General features: G+C 42.0%; 1 protein-coding gene across 1 annotated transcript in view; it reads left to right on the top strand.

Annotated features, from left to right (window-relative positions):
• Positions 1-22020, top strand: part of TBXAS1 (thromboxane A synthase 1) — a 151073-nt gene that overhangs the window by 22365 nt on the left and 106688 nt on the right. Inside the window, exons 2-3 of the mRNA XM_082662137.1 lie at positions 13105-13198; positions 16110-16162. Of these exons, the coding sequence (XP_082518263.1) occupies positions 13105-13198; positions 16110-16162 (147 nt within the window). The remainder of the gene's footprint in view (positions 1-13104; positions 13199-16109; positions 16163-22020) is intronic.

Here is a 22020-nt window from a genome sequence, read left to right as displayed (position 1 = left end):
CCCTTTACTGTTAGTTTTTCTTTATGGAAGTGGTAATGGTTTTCATTTATGGTCATGACATAAAGTTTCCTTCTATTTAAGTTTATTTGAAGGGAAGTTGGAAGCAAGTGCTAGCCTAGGTGATTTGCAGATATGGCAAAAATTGTAAAGATGTTGTACAAATGACTGAATTTAGAAGATTAACCTCTTAACGCCAATTGAGATTTATTGACTCAACTGACTGAAAAGTTGGGACAAAAATGGAAAAGTTAGGGCTTCCCTGGTGGCGCAGTGGTTGAGGGTCCGCCTGCCGATGCAGGGGACGTGGGTTCGTTCCCCTGTCCGGGAAGATCCCACGTGCCACGGAGCGGCTGGGCCCGTGAGCCATGGCCGCTGAGCCTGCGCGTCTGGACCCTGTGCTCCGCAACGGGAGAGGCCACAACAGTGAGAGGCCCCAGTACCGCAAAAAAAAAAAAAAAAAAAAAAAGGAAAAGTTAGTTAACTCTATGCACTATAGTAACCAACAGTGGGGTGACTTTATTGTTTTTAAAGTGTAGGCTTTTCTGTAAAATACTTATCTGTCTGCTGGTTAGGTGGTAGGGCCCCTGAAGCCTGGTTCGGGGGCGCCTGAGGCAGAGGCCGAGTGCCTTGCGAGCTCTGGGCGGGGCTGCTACCCACCCCTCTGCAGCTGGGTCATCAGTTCTCTCTAAACAGGAAGCCCTGATAACCTCATGGTCTTCACCCCAGACACTTCTTTTCAAGCACACTCCAAAATACAGTCAGCGTCTATACACAGTACAAGCTGGTGCGGTAGCTGAATAATAGCCTCCAAACACCCTAATCTTCAGGACCTGTGAATTCCACTTTATATGGCAAAAGGGACTCTGAAGATGTGGTTAAGGGTCTTGAGATGGGGAGAGTAGCCTGAATTACCTGGGTGGACCCTAAGTGTAATTACAAGGGTCCTTATAAGAGGGAGACAGTACGAGTCAGTCAGAGGAGTTGATGTGATCCCTGGAAGCAGAAGACATTGGAGTGATATGGCCATAAGCTAAGGATGCAAACAATGGATACTCTCCTGGAGTCTCCAGAAAGAACCAGCCCTGCCGACACCTCAACTTCAGACTAGTGAGACTGATTTCGGACTTTTGGCCCCCAGAACTGTAAGATAATACATTGTGTTATTTTAAACCACCAAGTGTGGGCTTATTTGTTAGAGCAACAGTAGGAAACGAATGCAGTTGGGAAAGATTAATTTACTGAAACAATTCCTTAACTTTCTGATAGGATTCACCATATTGATCTTTTATGTAATGTACCACTAATACATTTAAAATAATTCTAATTACAAAGGATTCAATTCACAAGTTTCAAAATCTGTTAAAGTTTTTGAATAGGCATCCACATGGCTGAAATCTCAAACATGATATCACGAAGTATTACCAAGAAATACAGTGGAAAGTCTTCTTTCTGTTACGGTCCCTAGATATCATTTTCCACTAAAAGGAAACAGAGTTTCTTGGGATGATGGCTGATTCAGGTCTGGGGCAAGAAACGTACAAGATGTACCTGGAACAACTTGTCATTTCAGAGAGTGGGGAAGCTGTTCTCCCAAAAAGTACTCGGGAACAAACTTACACGTGCTCCCACTATCCAAAGATGGCACAATCTGATGAAAAAAATAACCATTGCAATAGATCAAAACACATCAAGTATGTTTAAATTGATGAGTTCGTAATGATACAAAAATAGCATGTGCACCCAATGTAAGATGTTATGGAATCAACTCATTATTTTGAAAACAAACACTAAAAGGATCCTACTTTTCTTATGTGAACTGTCCTTAGCAGAGGAGAGTAAATTCAGAATTATTCCAGCTAATAAATGAAGAAATATCACCACTTTGCAGCCCCTGGTGAATGAATAGATTTAGGTGGTAATCCTCACAGCTGCTAAGTTCCTAATAAAAGAGACAAGTAGATTGTGAACCTCCTGTGGAGAAGTCTTGCAGAAAAAGCCTCTGGATCAGTGGTTTTCAAACTTGGTTGAACACTGGAAACACCTGAGGATCTTTTTAAGCTGCTAAGGCCCAAGTCACACCTTAGGCAGTGAAGTCAGCACCTGGGGGTGGGGCGTGAGGGGGGCGTGGGGCGGATGGGACACAGGCGTCAGAAGTTTGTGAAGCTCCTCCAGCTTCAGACAAATTCGGGAGCCAATGGTTTAGATTCAGCTACTAGGACTGCAGAACGGGTTAATCTACACCATGGGAAGCAACCAGCAGAATTCAGACTGCGGGAAACCCTACGAGACACCACCTGGTTTTGTTGTGTAAAAATGCATAGGGAAAAATGGGGGTGGGGTGGGACTGGAAGGAGAATTTAGAGACTTAAAAATACTTCAGAGGCATCTGACCCAATTACGAACATATGGCCCTTATTTAGATCCTCACTCAACAAACATACTGTAAAGAAAAGTTGTGAGACAATCAGGGAAATTTAAACACTGACTAGATATTTGAGGATACTAAGGAACTATTTTTATTTTGAATTGTGATAATGATACTGTGGTTATTTTTTGAAAGAGTCCTTATATTTTAGTAAAGGGTACGGAAATATTTACAGTTGGAATGATTTGATGTCATGGATTTGCTTCAGAAAAATCTGGGCATGAGGTGGGGGGGAGTAAAGCTGAGACGAGATTGGTCACAAGTTGATAATTGTTAAACAGAGTGGTAGGTACCTGGGAATTCATTTTACTGTTTTGCCTACTTTTGCATTTCTGTACTAAAACATCAAACTAAACATCTCCTTCCTGCCTCATCCTCATCCCCACAGTTCCATCTGTACAATTGGTAACCTCTGCAATTAACTTCTTATTTAGACTTATAGAGATCTTTTAAATAAACGTACAAGCTTATACAAATAGCTATTTTTGTATCCCCATTTTTTTTACATAAATGGAAACATACTAAACTCAATTTTCTGCATCTTACTATTTTCATGTAATACTGTATCTTGATGGCTTTCCATCTTCGTTGCATAGTATACTATGAATGGATGCATCCTAATTTATTTAAACAGTCCCAAGCAGATGGGCATGTAGGCTATTCCCACTCTTTTGCTGTTATAAACACACTAAAATAAATACCCCTGTACATATTTATGTTCACATATATGTGTAGAATAAATTCCCAGAAGCAAATGTGATGGATCAGTGGATAAATGCATATGCAAGATACTAGCAAATAACCCTCCTTATGGGCTTGTACCAGGATAGAAGTAGAAGAGATGGAGAGAAGTGGGCAGATATGGTGACAGAGCTAATTTGAAGACGGAGCTAAAGTATTTGCTGACAGATCCTATGTAAAGTATGAAAAATAAAAGAGAAGAATTAAACATGTCTAATATCAGCCAGCTTCAAGTAAGTTCTGCCTGGGTAATAACTGACTCCCTTCATGTCCTCAGCAAATCTCAGTGATTTACATCAACAAATATTTATTTATTTATTTTTGCGGTACGCGGGCCTCCCACCGCTGTGGCCTCTCCCGCTGCGGAGCACAGGCTCCGGACGCGCAGGCTCAGTGGCCATGGCTCACGGGCCCAGCCGCTCTGCGGCATGTGGGATCCTCCCGGACCGGGGCACGAACCCACGTCCTCTGCATCGGCAGGCGGACTCTCAACCACTGCGCCACCAGGGAAGCCCAAATGTCTATTTCTTGGTCACGCTAAATGTCTATCATGGACCACTTCCTTCTTTGCTCATCATCATCTTCATTGCAGAACCCAGGCTTCGGGAAGAGCTCTCATCGGGGAGACTACTGGCCTCATGGCAGAGGGAAAAGGACAAATGGCTCATCATGTGTTGCTCTCAAAGCTTCTGCTTGGACATAGCGCACATGGTGTCTTTTCATGCTCAGTTGGCCAAAGAAAGTCACGTGATCAGCCTTATGTAAACAGGGTAGAGATGTATAATCCTCCAACTGGGAGGGATTGTCATATTTCATATAATTACACACTCTACCGTGTCTCAAAGGTTTCTGGCTTGAGCAATTGGTGGGTTGTGGTTGTAACAGTGATACAGAGATGAAAGAGGAGAAAGAACTTTAGGGGGAAAATTGGGTTCAGGTTTAGGTATGTTAAGTTTAAAATGCCTAACACACATCAAAAGGGTGCAGCCAAGGTGGTGTCTGGATAAAGACGAGCTCAGTGGAGAGAATGGAGCTAGAGATAGAAATGTGGAAGTTACTGACATATAGATGGTGTTGAAAGTGATGGGACTAATAGAAGGAAAGGAGCCAGAAAAGACTCTTCTGAGGATCAGCCCCTGAGGAGTGATGTCATGAAGCCAAGAAAAGAGAATGTCTCAGGAAGAAGGAAATGTTCATCTGTGTTGAAATGCTGCTGAGAAGCTAGTAAAAAAGAAAAAAAAAACTGGCAAGAAATTACTGGATGGACAAGATCAAAACCATGGCTGACTTTGACAAGGGCAGTGCTGGTGAAGTGGTAGGTACAGAAGCTTACCTGGGAAGATGAAGAGACTATGGCTATAGAAGGGAAGAGAACATGTCTAGATAATGCTTTTAAGGGATTGTACTGGGAAGAAAAAAGAAAACTAAGGCAATGGCTGGAATCAAAGTAGTTTGCTTTTTTCCGTGGATGGAAGACACTAGAATATGTTTGTATGCTGATAGCGGTGATCCAGTAGAGAGGGAGAAATTGATGCAACAGAAAGAAGAAACAGTTGAGAATTCTGAGTAAAAGCAGAAGTGAAGCCATTGGCTTTAGAAAGACAAAGGCTCTCTTTCTCTCTCATCATGGTCATCAGCTAATTAGTATCTGTTATTATTATACCTTTGGTTTCTAAGAAACCTGCCTTTGTTCTCCGTATATTCTCTGCCATGTTCTCATGCAGTGGCTTACCAACAACATCTTAGCTTAGAGGACAGAAAGAAACAGGTTAGTGGAGTTCATACAGCACCTGTTTGAAATGTGACAACTCTGACTCAATCACTTAGCAGCACTGCCACCTTGGGCACACTAATTAATTTCCTTAAGTATTAATTTCCTAATCAGTAATATGAGAAGAATATTTATTTCTACCTCTATATAATTGTTGGCAGGCTCATACAAGACAATGTATAAAAAGTTCTTGGCACCGTCCCTGGTACTTAAGAAAGATTAAAAATTATTATAAATTATAATAATAATCATATACCTCTCTTTGTCTATGTAAGTGTATTTTTCTTGTGCTGTGACAAAGTTGTTGTCAGACTACTAACTACAATGACTGTTTTTGTGGTTCCTACTGGGGAAAGAACTGCACAGTAGTCCTCCTTTTCTTCCCCAGAGGAGTGAAGATTATAAGAAGTCTCCTTTTCTGGGTCTTTGGGGACAAATTATAAACGACTGTTACTTAATTTCATGGATAGAGATGGACAGAATTGAAAAGCAATGGGAAAGTCTTTCAACTCCAAAATATCCGTCCCACTCAGTTTTGCTTGTGTGCATCTTACAGCACATTTTATATTCAGTAGTCTCCTATTAGAATGAAACTATCAGACAACTAAAGTACTACATTTCAAAATGTGTGGGATGCAGCTAAAGAAGTAATAAGAGGGAGATTTATATCCTTAAAAGCATTTATTAAAAACAAAATAATACTGAAAATAAGTGAGCCAAAATGTTAAGAAGCTAAAGGAGGGACTTCCCTGGTGGCACAGTGGTTAAGAATCCGCCTGCCAATGCAGGGGACATGGGTTCAAGCCCTGGTCCAGGAAGATCCTACATGCTGCGGAGCAACTAAGTCCATGCGCCACAACTACTGAGCCTGCACCCTAGAGCCTGCGAGCTATAACTACTGAGCCCACATGCCACACTGCTGAAGCCCGCACACCTAGAGCCCGTGCTCCACAACAAGAGAAACCACTGTAATGAGAAGCCCACACACTGCCATGAAGAGTAGCTCCTGCTCGCCACAGCTAGAGAAAGTCCACGCCCAGCAAAAATAAATAAATAAATTTATTTTTTAAAAAAAGAAGCTAAAAGAAAACACACACCCACACACAAAACAAAGAGTAAACCCAAAGAAAATAGTAGGAAGATCATAATAAAAAATGAGCATAAAATAATGAACTAGACAACAGCAAAAGAGAGAAAATTAGAAACGATCAACAAAAGTAAAAAGTTGGTGCTTTGAAAAGATTAAATAGACAAACCTATAGAAAGACTAATCAAGGAAAACTTTTCCCAGAAAACTAGGAATGGAAGAAATGTCCTTAACCCAATGAGGGATATCTGTTAAAAATCTACAGTAAAATCTTATACTTAATTTTAAAACATTAGATACATCCACATAGAGTCAGAAATAAGAAAAAGATGTTCTCTCTTACTGTATCTTTTAAACACTGTACTCAAGGTCACAGCCAATGTGATAAGAAAAGAAAATGAAAAGTGAGACAAAAGGATTAGAAAAAAAAGAGAACAAACTGATATTATTTGCATAAAATAGAATTGTCAGCATAAAATATCAAAGAGAATCCACATGTAAACCAGAAGAACTAATAAGAAAGTTTAGCAGGATCATGATTACAAGATGGGCATAAAAAACCAAATGGTGTTCCTACACATGAGCAATAAAAATAACCAATATATGTAAACAGCAAAAAGATACTCTGTGCATAAAATTACAAAACGTTACTAAGACAGAGAATGAATCAATGGAGAGATATAACATATACACAGATGAGAAGACTCAGTGTTGTAATAACATTGGTACTAATTTATAAATTTAATGCAATTCCAATAAAAATTCCAACAGGATTTTTCATCAAACTAGACTAATTCTAAAATTAATATGAGAAAGTAAGATATAGTTTCTCTACACTATATACTCTCTACATAAAAAGGTGTAATAGAGTTATAATGGTGAGGCATTGGCATAAGTCAGACAAATGGATCAGAATAGACTCAAGCACCTGTCTTACAGAGGTGTATGATGGAGGCAGCATTATAAATCATTGGGCAGAGAGGGGCTGGTGCAGCAAGCACACTGTCTCTTTGCCAACCCTTTATAGAGGTGCACTCAGCTGTGGGGCAAGATTATTTTTCCCAGGGTCCCAATGACTTATCTGTTCTGAAGGGCCACCTCCTACTGTAGAACCTGGCTTAACACATCATCCTCTGATGATTGATTTGGCTTCTCAAGTACCTGAAAAGGAGGTGCTCTGAGTAGATACATCAGTTTCTTGCTCCTGGAAAAGGACACCTACTCTTATAAATTAGTTAATGAACTTTCTGGTTTGCAGGTTATATCTTAGGAGCTAACTTAACGGCTACTAACTGACACATGAATGAATGTACACTAGATGGTTTCCAGCCCTGAGAGCAAGGTCAAGAGAGGGCACTGAACATGAAGATGAGGATGTGAAAAGAAAGATGAGGTGCTAAAAGGGGAACTGAGAAGACCTCATATGGAAACTCTGTTTCCAAGAACTCCTGTCTTGAGGCATGACTGAAGCAATTTCTATATAGTTTCTTTAATCGTCATTGTAGGGGAAGAATGGGGCAAGGAGGAAGGAAACAGAACTTAAAGTCAACTAACAAGACTGTAGCTAGTTATTTTCTAAACAAAGTCTGGTCAGAATTCATCTGCTAATCTTCCTCTCCCTGCCCAAACGTGTGCTTGGAGTCAACTCACAGTCACCTATTGATGACTGCTCATTTCCCAACTAATTTTTTTTTTTTTTTTTGGCGGTACTGGGGCCTCTCACTGTTGCGGCCTCTCCCATTGCGGAGCACAGGCTCCAGACGCGCAGGCTCAGTGGCCATGGCTCACGGGCCCAGCCGCTCCGCGGCATGTGAGATCTTCCCGGACCGGGGCACGAACCCATGTCCCCTGCATCGGCAGGCGGACTCTCAACCACTGCGCCACCAGGGAAGCCCCCAACTAATTTTTTAACCAATTGGTGTAGCACAATTCTGCCTGCCACCTAGATAAACTGTGGTGGGAATAAAGGGGGAAAAGAAAGAGTAATTTCAAAGCTGGGAAATATTTTTTAAGTTGGAGGACAAGGGATGGCAAAAAATGTTCTCTCTCTCTCTAGGAATGAAAATAAATGCAGACATCGAGATATACTGATGTGTCTACAAAATTTGGAAAAACTTTATGAGAGTGTTTGGTGAAATGGATACACTGACACTGAGACTAACTGGGACAAACTCTCTGGAAAGCAGTTTGGCGTTGCACGCCAGTGCTTAAAACCAGTGACTCAGGGATTTCAGATCTGGATAAGCTTCCTGTGTAAAGTGCCAGAAAAGCTTGACGCATAGAGATGTTTATTGTTGTGGCATAACTTAAATTAACTAAGAAACTGAAAACACCCTAAATATGTAACAATAAAAATAGTTTAGTAAATTATGATATGTCCACAAGAGGAATATATAGCCATAAAAATAATATTCATAAAGGATTCATAACATGGAGATTTTTTTCCTGATGGTAAATGGAAAAAGTGGAAATATAGAGAAACAGAAAAAAATTATAGAGAACAGGATCTCAGATATATAAAAAATATACTCAGAAAAAACTACAATTATAATAAAATGAGGGTAGGCTTTCTCCCTAATATTTCTAGATTTTTTTGCTCAAATTTCTGTCAAGCATTTCAAGATTCATTTTCTGGAAAGCTAGCAAACCTCATCTTCAGCTCCCATGTCTTAAAATCTTTTGAAGAGGCAAAAATGTAAGCCCTTGTCTAATAAAGTTTCTGATGTGGTCACAACCTTTTACGGAATTGCTGGCAAAGCCTTTAATGGTCGTGCATGTCACCAAGCGTAGAGTAACCATGACAAAGGGCTTCTCTTCTTCAAAGTTGGGACAGGTGGGTTACCTCGCACCCCCCGGGCTTTACCTCTTCCTGGAACACCGTGATTTTTATCCCAGGAAAATTGATATTTGCCAAAAGAATCTTTCACCATTTCAAAAATATAAATAGCTACTGAAATTTCCAAAAGCAGCTCACTCAGTAGACATTCTTTGATAGGGATTGTGAAGACATAATGAATGGGCCGAGGAGCTGGCTGTTCCCAGAAGCACACAAGAGAGAAACCAACTCCTCCTCTATGGCAGCTGCTCAAGAGACACAATGAGGGACTCTTGGAGGACAAGCCATTGTTTGACTCTTTTCTACTTTGGCTCCAACCTCAATCAGCTCATCTCTTTAATACACAATTTATCCAAATGTCCCCCAATTTATCACGAGTGGCTTCTTGGGCTAAGCGATGGGCTGACCACTCTTGTTGAATGCATCAAGAAAGGGCTTTGTCTTGGGGAAGACAAAGTATTGGGGAATTTCTTGTTTTGAAAATGATCCCATGTGGTTCCATTTATTTTGAGAATGGACAGTAGAAGGAGCACCACCGGTACTGCAGGATTTGTATCCTATAGGGATAACTGACTACTTTGGTTGTAGAAGTGAAACCAAAGGATGCTGTCTGAAGCTACTACACATCCTTTCCGTTGGCGTTTTCCAACTTAAGTATCCTTAATGTAAACAATGATAGATGTTCATGTTCATAATTGTGGAATACACTTGCATTAGTTCCCATCAAAGAGAAGCTATTCTAAAAATCGCTAGATGGTTTCCAGCCCTGAGAAATGGTGGCTGCATGATGTCTGCCTATTACCTGATTTACTAGCATCCCTGGCCACCAGCACGTTTTTGATGGCTCAGGACTTAATGGCCCAATTTGACATAAAAAATTTCTTTCACAAAAAAAAAAAAAAAAAAAAATTTCTTTCACAATGACAATTTTAAAAAATCATAAATTTATTGATTTATTTTTGGCTGTGTTGGGTCTTCGTTGCTGCGCGCAGGCTTTCTCCAGTTGCGGTGAGCAGGGGCTATTCTTCGTTGTCGTGCGTGGGCTTCTCACTGCGGTGGCCTCTCCTGCTGTGGGGCACGGGCTCCAGGCACACGGACTCTAGAGCGCAGGCTCAGCAGTTGCAGCGCATGGGCTCAGCTGCTCCACGGCATGTGGGATCCTCCCGGCCTGGGGCTCAAACCCGTGTCCCCTGCATTGGCAGGCAGATTCTTAACCACTGTGCCACCAGGGAAGCTCCCCATAATGACAATTTTTAGGGTAACAGGAGACATTTAAAAAAATTATTTTTTCATTGACTCTCTAAAACTCATTCATGGGTGTTCCTGGTGTACCAGTTTCCTAGAGTTGCCATAACAAAGTAACACAAACTGGGCTAAAAATACCAGAGTTTGTTGTCTCACAGTTCTGGAAGGCAGAAGTCTGAAATCAAGGTTTTTGCAGGACGATGTTCCCACTGAAATCTGTAGGGAACAATCCTTCCTTGTCTCTTCCTAGCTTCCAGTGGTTTACTGACAATCTTTGGCGTTTCCTGACTTGCAGCCATGTAACTCCAATCTCTGCCTCTGTCATCACATGGCATTCTCCCTGTGTCTCCATGTTTCACATGGCATCCTCTTATGAGGACACCAGCCGTAATGGATTAGGGGTCCACTCTACTTCAGTATGACCTCATCTTTAATTACATTTGCAGCCACCCTATCTCCAAATAAGGTAATATTCTGAGATACTGGGAGTTAGGACTTTAACTTATTTTACGGGGGTGCGGCGGGGAGGTTGACACAATTCAACCCCTAACTCCTTAAGTCCATGGATTCTGGTTTAGGAGCCTGTTGAGACAGAGCGGAGCCTGGGACCAGAGAATATGAAACATGGATGCAGAGAAGGAAGTGGGAGCAAATGGAACCCACTTTGCAATTTTGCTCAGAAGTCTGGAGACAGTGATCTCTCCCTGCAGATTTTAGTTCAAGGCCTCTAGTTACTGATGGCAACATTTGGCCAATTCCTAGCTGAAGACGCTTAAGTTCTATACTTGACTCCAGGCTGCAAACTGAAGTTTATGGTTGTGTCCAGAACATTCTCTGCTGATGCCATATGCTTGGAAATGTCTGAATTTTGTGCAGAGACACACAGTGGTATTTTTGTAAGTGGAGTTACATAATTAGGGCATGGGCTTGCATGATAATTAGCATGTGTAATTAGGCACAGACTTCTTGTCCTTTAATTAGACAATCAAGACATCTAATTACAAAATTAAGATGTAATTACGTGGCCCAAGATCGACATATTTCTTTCTACCCACTAGAGATTACATTTAGAAAATAATTCACAAAAACCGATGAAAAAATGAACTAGAAACCAGATTTGAGGATGTTGAAGGGAGTGTTAAGTGGACTGGTAAGTCTCCTCTGGTCTTTCCTCTTACATGTGAAGGGGGTTATTTAAAACATCATAGTCTACTTGAATCACTTTTACACACTCTGCTGTCAACCTTTGGCATACACACTAATGAAGAGGAATGTTGGCATGACTAATCCATGTAATTCACACATGGCCCTTGAGTGTGGTTTGTAATTACACTTGAACGTGGACTTAAATGTGATGTCCTGGGGATTCATTCAAACCCAATAATGCAGCTAATATGGTGGAAACCTTGCTCGGGAAAACTGGGAGGAGAGCCCGCTTTCCCTTTCTGCCCTGGCTTGGCTCTCCCTGTAGCCACTTTAAAGGTAGATGCTTTGCTCAGAATAACACAAAACAGTTAACCTGTTGTCACTTCCCTGATTATTTGAGTATTCACTGCAATGTTCTTATTTTAAGTGCTCCTTATTGGACAGCAGGCAGCAAAGGGGAAGGTCCGAGTCTACAGCAAACATTCCATCTTTCTAATGATACGTGAGCCTTAGAGCAGTGGGGTTTTTTAAGTTCCAGTACTCCTTTGAAGTCTGGCTATATGAATATTCTCCATATTTTTCCTTGCTCTTAAATTGAGATTTGGCTAATCTTTGCATGATGCTAAACACCCAGTCTGACTCATTAATTTTTCTGAACTAACTGAACTTTTGACCTAATTGGCTGGCTGATTAGGGATTACAGCCATATGTCCAGGTTTTTCTAAGCCAATTCTGACTTTCACTATGTTATCCCTCTGTTCCCATAAACTGTTGAAATATCCTAGTAATTCCAGTGTTTTGACAACCACACTGCACTCCTCAGACTGCCGCTTTCTCCTGGAAAGTGGCACAGAAATCTGTCGGGCCACGTTTCCTGATTTGGGGTAAGGAAAATATGCTTCCCATATGGTTTCAGGCCATGAAAACAGACATAAAGAGTTTGTAAGTGCTTGGTGATGAGGTCTTGTCTCCATGGTGTGTCCCTTCCATCCCTATTTTTTATTTTTCTCTATTAGGCCATGGAATGGGATGAGGGATATGTCCAGGGGTCAGTTTTGACCAAGGAAAACCACATATTTGCACAGGGAACTGATTTTTGCCATTGTTACTTTTTTTGCTTTGCCTTGTAAGACAATTGTTCATGGTAGATTTAAAGGCCGAGCAGCTGAAGTGGGGAGAGGTGCAGTTTGGTTGGTTTTTTTTTTTTGGTGGGGGGATGCCCACGCTGCACGGCTTGTGGGATCTTAGTTCCCCAACCAGGGATCGAACCCGGACCCTAGGCAATAAAATGGCAGAGTCCTAATCACTGGACTGCCAGGGAATTCCCAAGGTGCAGTTTAAAAAAAATTTTACTGGGACTTCCCTGGTGGTCCAGTGGGTAAGACTCCGCGCTCCCAATGCAGGGGGCCCAGGTTCGATCCCTGGTGGGGGAACTAGATCCCGCACACATGCCTCAACTAAGAGTTCGCATGCCGCAAGGAAGATCCCGCACACCTCAACTAAGACTCGGCGCAGCCTAAATTAAATAAATTAATTAATTAAATTTTAAATAAAGTTACTGATGGAAATTGTAGGTGGGGAAGGGTCATTTGGGCTACATCATCTCTAAGCAGACTTCCAGCTAAGAGATCTGAGGATGACTTGATCTCAAGCCTGTTATCAGGAGTTTACTGAGCTCTGTTCATGCCACTCCCTCACCTCTAGGCCTCCACCTCTTCAGTCCTTAGATGCCGTCAACTGGAAACTTTCTCTACCCTTACTTCTAGTGAACTCAATAATTCTGATTTCTAACAGGGCCAGAAGTGTGACTGCAAACCTGTGTCTTGGTTTTTAAAACGTGCTTTTCCCTTCAGGTACTCCACCTCAGCATTTTCAAGACTAGAGAAGTTGGGCATCAGACATCCCAAGGCTTCTCCTTTTATTGGAAACTTGACATTTTTCCGCCAGGTAAGGGCTGCCTTCCACTGTCTTTCGGCATAAGATGCTCTGAGCCCAGTGCAGCTTTACCCACAAAGCATTGCTCTCGTCTAGGTCGCCCACACCCAGGGAGGTCTATGTGCGAAGGCGCCACGGAATGAGCCTTCCTCTGCTTGCATCAATTCTTATGTGATGAGAATGATCCCTCACTGATCACTCGTCAATACATACTGAGTCCTGGTATCCATTCATTCATCCAAAAACCCAATTAATGAGTGTCTAAGGTGTGCCAGGCCCTGGAATGTGGAAGAAGTAGAAGTTGCCCATGCCCTAGCGCTAGCATGGGTGGTAGAGATGGTAGCTGCAGTTGTCCTTCAGAGGAGAGAGAGTTCCGTCAGGGCTAGAGTCATCCTGGAGGACTTCCTGGAGGAGGGAATCTGCAGGAGCGATAGACACAAAGACAAGGACACACACACCAGGTGGGGAGCAATGACGTGTGTGATTGCACCATGTGAGAAAGAGGGCACAGCTTGGGAAGCAGCATGGACTAGAAAGAGGAGATTGGGGAGTGCCAGGGAACACCACTGTGTGTGTGTGTGAGAGAGAGAGAGACAGAGAGACAGAGAGACAGGCTAGAACACTGACAGTCCAGAAAGGCAAGTGAAGAACTGTGCATGTCCCATCACTGGTGCATAGAAGTGGGGAGGGGGACACCAAAGAGGAAGATTTCTCTGCAAGGGGGAGGATTTAGGTCAGGTCTGTAGAATCCAACTGCTGTTGAGGTCTGTCTGGATGTGAAGTGGTGAGGGCTTGGCCCGGGTGGAGATGAGAGTGAAAGAGAAGAACAGCGGGGGCAAAATTAGTAACTCTTGTGGCGAATTAGGTGTGGAGGATTCAAGGGAGAATGGCCGTGAGTTGACAAAAATCAAAGTCGGGAGGTTGGCTGGTTTAAGGAGGTACCTTTGATTTGCCAAAGTAACATGGAAGTGGAAATGCCAGAGGGCATTTGGAGATAGGGGCCCAGGACTCTATCTTCGGAGGTTATTTTTTTTTCTCACGTTGGGTTTTCTCAGAAGCCAGATGATTTATTCTGCTAACTCCTGGGGGTGCTGCCACCAGACCCGACATCAGGAGCCTACAGATCCTGCATGTGAAGAGCCACTAAGCCAAACAAAGGCAGGAAGTATGAAATTGGGGCCAATCCTGATAATATCCCCTGAAGATCTCTTTAGGATTTCCCCACCCCTGCCCCCGGAAAGGCTGGCCCCTGGCGTTAGATAGAAAATAACATAGACTATTTCTGTCCTTTTTCCTTCCCATCTCAGTTTCTCTTCTGTTCCTTTCTGTCCCTTTCTCAGTCCAACACCTCTTTCCACTCTTCATTGCTGTTTCTCTCTTCCCAGCATTCTTTTTAAACACCTCCTTCTCTCCTCTCTAGCTCAGGGGTGGCCAGGTCACAACTTTCAGCCCACAAACAGCATCTCATCAGGGCTCCCCATGAGCTCCTTGGAGCAAGTGTGAAGACATTTCTAAGTACCAAAACAGAACAACAGACCAGATAGGAAATTAAAGCAAATAAATGTCACATATTTCTGGGGGGAAATGATCAGTTGCCTTCAGTCAAGTAATTAATTTAGTCTCAGCATTTTGAGGAAAGCTGTATTCCCGTCGATGTGACAAGAACACTGTGCCCTGCCTCTGGATAATTTCCACATATGCTCCCTTTCTGCTCGTCATCCTTGTAGCTGCAAACCCTGCCCAGTTCTTGCTAGAACACAGTTATTTCACTGACCGTTTCTATAGTCACATGAGCTTTCTTTGATAGACGGCAAGCTTAGACGGCATAGGTAGATTTAATGAGCCTGAGACGGATTTCCATTAAGAGCACCCACCTCTTCTACCCCCCAACTCTCTACTCTCACCCACACGTCGTATATCTGCCTGACCACTCCATTCCCACAGCACAAGTCTAGAGCGTTTTCCTGTCCACTGGCTCCATCCCAACCTGAGAATATTTTCATGTTTACTTCTTTCCCACAACACGATGGATCCAGCCATCTCCAAGCCTTCACCCACACCATCCCCTTGTGTATATCTGCACACATACTCCACCCCTACAGCACAATGGGTCTAGCATTTTCTGACCCTCTACCCCTACTCCACCCCAGGTATATCTCCAGGAATCCTCCTTTCCCACCCCAAAGTGTGTCTAATATATAAAGTCGCTCTAAGGTTCTTATGCTTTGAATACGTTGATTTTAGTTAAAATTTAACTTGGATCATAATTCAGAATTTGTGATCATTTGGGTACACTCAGCAGACGTTTACGCATATAGTGGCTGTCAAAAGAGGTTTGGCCCCCCAAAATAATAATATAAACCAAATGGCAGAGGAGAATGTGAACATAGTTGAGAAAGCAAAAAATTTTCAAATATTTTAGCAGCAATTATACAAAAACAGGATAAGTACAGATGATCTCTTCTGTCCATTAAAGCAGAGCTGACTGAGACTTTCTCTTGGCAGTATTGTTTTTTCACGCAACTAGTGTTTTTTGTTTTGTTTTGTTTTGTTTTGCTGTACGCGGGCCTCTCACTGTTGTGGTCTCTCCCGTTGCGGAGCACAGGCTCCGGACGCGCAGGCTCAGCGGCCATGGCTCACGGGCCCAGCCACTCCGAGGCATGTGGGATCTTCCCGGACCGGAGCACGAACCCACGTCCCCTGCATTGGCAGGCGGACTCCCAACCACTGCGCCACCAGGGAAGCCCATCACGCAACTAGTTTATTCTAATACTCCAAAATACTTGAAAACAATATAACTTCAATTCTTTTTTATTGTTTATGTAACTGTGTTCTCACTATTCCAGACTTTCTTTCTGAATAAGTTTGAATACTTGAAATGTTGTTTCATCTGATTCTTACTACAGTGCTCTGTTTGCTGCAGGGTTTCTGGGAAAGCCAGATGGAGCTCAGAAAGCAATACGGACCTCTGAGTGGGTAAGAGGGAAACTCCATTCTTCTCCCATATATTTTGATTTGTGTGTGTTAAATTGATATGGAAGGAAGGACAAGAACGGGAATGTGGCATGTGTTTATAACTTTTGAGGATCCACAAAGCGAGTGCCCAGCAGTATAGACAGGGCTCCTAGAGAAGACCCCAGGGGTCCCCAGTGTGCACGGTGCTAGCCTGAAAAGCACCACTTCCCAGCCTCTAAACCCTGACCATCTGAGTCAGGCCCTGGGTGCCCTGACCATCTCTCACCGCTGTGCCAAAGGTGTGCTGCAAAGGACACAATGGCCCTCCACACCTCAGTCTAATTCGCCTTGACAACCCATGGCAAGTCTTTCCCCACGAACTTATCTAAACCTTACTTGGACCTGTAAAATATGCTGTCAGCTATATGGCCATATAATCTGTTATCCGACACAGTACACATCTGGAAGTTAAAGGGGATGCGATTCCCAATTACCCCAGGACAACGGCAGAAACTAACAAAGACTGACCTGGATATACTGGGTCACATGGTCACCCTAATTCTCAGCCACATAAAGGAATAGAGGCCTTCCCCTGATGTTTCCCGTATTTTCCCCCTTTATGCTTCAGAGTATGCTTCTTTAAAAAGAAAATTCGAGAATCTGACAAACAAACCCATGATCAGACCATTTACCCTATTCAAGACTGAACAGACTTGAATCATATTGATTCTCAGCACACATCCTTCCACACTGGAGTCCTAGACATTTTCCCTCAGCTACTGGATGGATGATTTTTGGTAGTTCTTTTCCAGATTTTCAGGTCTCTGATAACTTTTTTAGGTGCAGCGAAATTCTGTGGTGTCCCTACTGTATATCCTAACGGGGTCCAGTGGTTTGTGAGCCCTTCTATCCACACGACATGACGCCTGCTCCCCCAGTGTTGATTTTCAAAAAGGATTCACTTGTATTCTTTGTGGAAATGCCAGGAGATCCATGGTTTTGGCCAAGTTCTCCTCAGTTTGCTATCACTCTTTAATTTACTATGTAACACTGCAAAGGTAGTACATGAAGATATTCTACTGGATGGTCTCTGATTAGTTTGTTATTCCTGGATAACAAACTACTCCAAAATGCAGTGATTTAAACACAATAAGTTATTATTGATCATGTGCCTAAGGGTTGGCTGGAATTGGCTGATCTAAGCTCGCCTCGCTGGGAAGCTCCGCTGGGCTTCCTGGTGCTTCTGCAGGTTCAGCTAGGGAGGTGGCTCATCTAGGCCAGGCCCAGCTGGGGCAGCTGTGCTCCACACACTTGTTTCATCCTCCTTGGAATGGCAGGCAAGCCAGGGCAGGCTCTTCTCATGGTGAAGGCAAAGGGTCAAGAGAGCAAGCCCCCAAATGCAAGAACATTTTAAGTTTCTGCTAACATTCTATTGGCCAAACCCAAAGTCAAGGCAGAAAGCATGCTCCGCGTGCAGTGAGTCCAAAACAAGTTACTTGGCCAAGCCTGACACTGATGGAGCAGGGAGATGTATTCCTCTAAAGGAAGAGTGGGGAGATGGTGCATATTTTTAGTAATAGGGAACTCCACCTCACTCTCTAAGACGCCTTTTAGCTCGGTCTTTACTTACTTTTTTTTTAGTTCATAGCTTCCTGCTTTAAGCATAAGACGTACTCAAGAACTTATCTTTCCAACAGTCTCATTCTGCAGTTGACTTGACATTGACCTTGGAGACTGTCTCATACATTTCTGAGACATAGCACTGACTCAGAAGGACGGTGGCTTCCCCAGAATTAGATAAAGGCCTTCCTGAGTTTGAGTTCTAGGAATTACCTCCCTGGAGTACTTCTGTACAGATTTTCAGAGTACAGCCCTTGGGTATTTTAAAGTAATTTTTAAATGTCAGATGAAGGGTTTAAATTGCACTGTATTAACTGGTGGATTGTGTGGTGGTGATGGTGGTGGTGGTGGTGGTGGTTGTGTGTGTGTGTGTGTGTGTGTGTGCGTGCGTGTGTGTGAGTGAGTGAGAGAGAGAGAGAGAGAGAGAGAAACAACTGATTTCCTTGACAACAGGATGTCCAATCAACTTTCACCTCCAACTTTAACACAAGGTACCCTTTTCGTTTCAAGAAAACTTAAATCATAGAGAATGGTTTCAAGTGAGGTTGTAGAGAGAGAAATTGCAGTATCAACTCTGGTAAAAAGGGAAAACAATGAAAGGTGATGGCATAATTTCTTCATACAAAGCTATCAACTTTTTCTGCCTTAGAAAAAATGATGAGCCTTACTTAAAACGCTAACTTCTTTTTCAACGTGTCCACTGCTGGATTGAGAGGCACTGCAGTGGTGGGGTAAAGCCCTGTCTGAGCTCTGTAACCTGGGTGAGACTCAGTATGCTCACCTCTTCAGATGAAAGGGTTGAACTAGACTATATTTAAGGTCCTTTCTAGCCCTAAAAATGATTTTGTTACTGCTTAAATTTGAACAAAATGGTTTCACTGACTGGGAATGGCAAGGATGAACCATGATCAATGAAAGATCCTTCTTTTAGGAAATGATTTGGTTTGAATTGTCTTAACTTTTAGACTCCTTCTGTCATTAGGAAACATCATTGATCCCATATTGGTCCCCTTAAAATTGAAATAGTAGATTGATTCCTCATTTGACAAGTGAAACCCCATGCAGTTGATGCCATACAGAGATGCATGTGTCCTTAGATGACAGGGCAGTACTATACGTTGGGAGAATATATGGGCAGAGAGGGTCTTCTCTTTACTCTGTACCTGAAAACCAAACCTGATGATTATTTATGCTTATTATCTGTTGTCACCATAGCAACTCAGTCAGAGTTTGGGTCCCCAAACTGGAAACCTGCTTCTTCCCCTTTTCCCTTTCCTGCTTTGAGGAAGGTAGTGCTGGAGAAGCCTTCTGCTGAGAGGGGTTGACAGCACCAATGCTTGTTACCATCACCATGACCACCACTGAGAATCCAGTGTCTTCACCCAGTGTCTAATTATGCTGCCTTCTTTGCTAGGCCCTGTGCAAATAAAACTATGCACATTGTCTCTGGCTCCTTTGAACTTGACTGTAAAGCAGGAGGGCTGGCATGCACACCTATACAACTTTTCTTCACAATTCATGATTAGAACGCTCTTGAACTGCACGTTAGCTCAGCAGCCCCCTCCCTTACCCTCGAGGGGTATGTCCCAAGACCCCCAGTGGATGCCCGAAACCGCAGATAGTATTGAACCCTATGTAAATCATGCTTTTCCTGTACATACATACCAATGATAAAGTTTAATTTATAAATTAGGCACAGTAAGGATTAACAACAACAATGATGGAACAATTATAACAATATATTGTAATAAAAGTTATGTGAATGTGGTCTCTCTCTCTCTCAGAATACCTTACTGTACAAATTTAATGCCTTTCCATCTTAACTAAGCACTTATCAGGCACTGTGGCCGTATCTTTTACGGTTTGTGGTGTGGCAGCAAAACTAGCAGAAATTTCTTTTTCCTTCTTCACGATTTCATGGACGGAAGATGCGTTCTTACTGTAGATCTTGGCAACCTCCGCACAGGATTATTTTCTTTCCTTATTCAGTGGAGAACTTCCACCTTTTCACGGAAAGAAAACACTTTATAGCTTCTCTTTGGCATATCCAAATTGTCAGCATCATTACTCTTGTACCGTAGGGCTGTTATTAAGTAAAATAAGGGCTACTTGAACACAAGCACTGAGATACCACGACAGTCGATCTGGAAACTGATTTGGCTACTAAGTGACCAATGGGTGGGCGGGATATGCTGGACAAAGGGATGATTCACATCCTCGGCGAGTGGAGTTTATCACACTGCTGAGAACATTTTAACACTTAACCATTGAACACTTATGAAGTGTTTATTTCTGGAATTTTCCACTTAATGTTTTTGGACCACTGTTGACCACAGGTAACTGAAACCAGGGAAAGCAAAACTGCAGGTAAGCTGGGGACTAATGTACCCCTGGCAACATATTAGGAAGAAAGAAAGGCTTTACTGCTTTAGATAACCTTCAATTAATGATTACTTGTTAACTCCTTCAGTCTGAGATTGAGCCCCAAACTGGATTTATATTCCTTCCCAAACCCTAAAAGAATAGTATCAACATAATCATCATACATTTGGGATTGAGTGTAAACAGGATAGAGATTATGTTCCCTCCAATTCGTGACTGACTTTGTAAACCAGTGGATGACAAGCGTTTATTGTGCTGTTACAGTGAATTACTTAGAAATACATACACAGCAGCCTAAGTTCAGCTCACGTGCAACTCCTAAAGGCTCCTATCCAAAGCCCCTTTTCCCCTTATCTCATCTCTGCTGTAAGTGGTAGCTCTGCAGTTATTCTTTTATTTAGCCTCATCCCCATTTCTTTTTGCCTCCCGCATCGCTTTCATCTTGATTTCTAGTAGACCCTCAGTTCCGTCTTGTTGAATTTGACTTCCATGCTTCCTGGTATCCATCACCCATGCCCCTCCATTTGATTCCTGTATCCATCCCTTCATCAAGCCAGATTTGTTGAATAATCTTATAAACTCCCATTAGAACATCAGGTTGTAAGTAGATAAACATACACATTGCACATAATTCATAAAGTACAAAGACACAGAAAAAAAGTAAAATGGACTCCCACCTCGTACCCTCAGCCAGTTCCCCCAGAAGCAAACTCTGTTATCAATTTCTGAATACTCAAATGAATAATATATGACAGATGTAGTTCTCCACCTTGCTTTGTTCATTAATGATATTGGGGAAACTGTTCCGTTTCAACACACTCATTCTTATTAAATGCTGTTCTATTTTTTTTAAAGATTCTACTGTATGGATGTATGCTAATTTTAAAAGCAAGTTCTCAGTTGATGAATGCTTTTTGCTTTTATAAACAATACAGCAGTGAATATTCTTGTGTATACATCATTATTATCTTGTGTAAGGATGTCTGTAGGATAAATTCCTCGAAATGGAGTTATCAGGTCAAAGATTATCTACATTTTTATTTTGGTAAATATAGCTAAATTGCTCTCACTAGGGAGCAATTTACACTCCCATAAATAAGCATATGAAGGCACCTGGTTTCCTCACACATTAAAAATGTGTGGTCACAATTCTAAATCTTTACCATTTGATGGTAGTTTTAACTAGCATTTCTCTAATTATGAGAAAGTTTGAGCATCTTTTCATAGGTTTAAAATTTCTGAAGAATCCTTTGCCACTTTTCTATTGGGTTATTGATCTTTTCCTAATTTATTTGTAGAAGCTCTTTATTTATGAAAGAAAATAGCTCTTCACGAGGGGTCTGGGTCACTGGAAATCTTCTGCTTCTTCACTTAGTTGCTGATGGGAGTGTTCAGTTTGTGAAAATTCATGATCGGTACACTTTTCAATAATGTATATGATTCTTTTCTGTATATAAGTGTATTATACTTTAATAAAATGGGTTTTTAAAAGACTTGCAATGTTACCAACCTGCTTCAGTCAATATACAGTAATAATTCACCGTTAAAAAAAATAGCCCTTTATGTTTAATATATGTTGCAAACATTCTCTCCTTTTTATCACATCTTTGACTTTGTTTATTGTGTATCTCTTCCCATCAGAAAACATTTGTTTTTGTATTATTGAATTTAACCTATTTTAATGGTGTCTACATTTTGTATCTTACCCAGTAAGGCTTTCTCCACTAAGGATATATATGTTTAAACTTCCATTTTTTTCTAGTATTTTTTATTTCATTTAAAAATTTAGATATTTGATCCACCAGGTATTTATTTGAGGGTAAGGATGGAGGTAGGGATCCACCCTCATTGTTTCCAGATGGTGGCGTTCCTTCTGG

This window comes from Grampus griseus (assembly GCF_964374135.1).
Source record: "Grampus griseus genome assembly, chromosome: 9".
NCBI lineage: Eukaryota > Metazoa > Chordata > Mammalia > Artiodactyla > Delphinidae > Grampus > Grampus griseus.
This window is presented reverse-complemented; position numbering and strand designations above follow the sequence as displayed.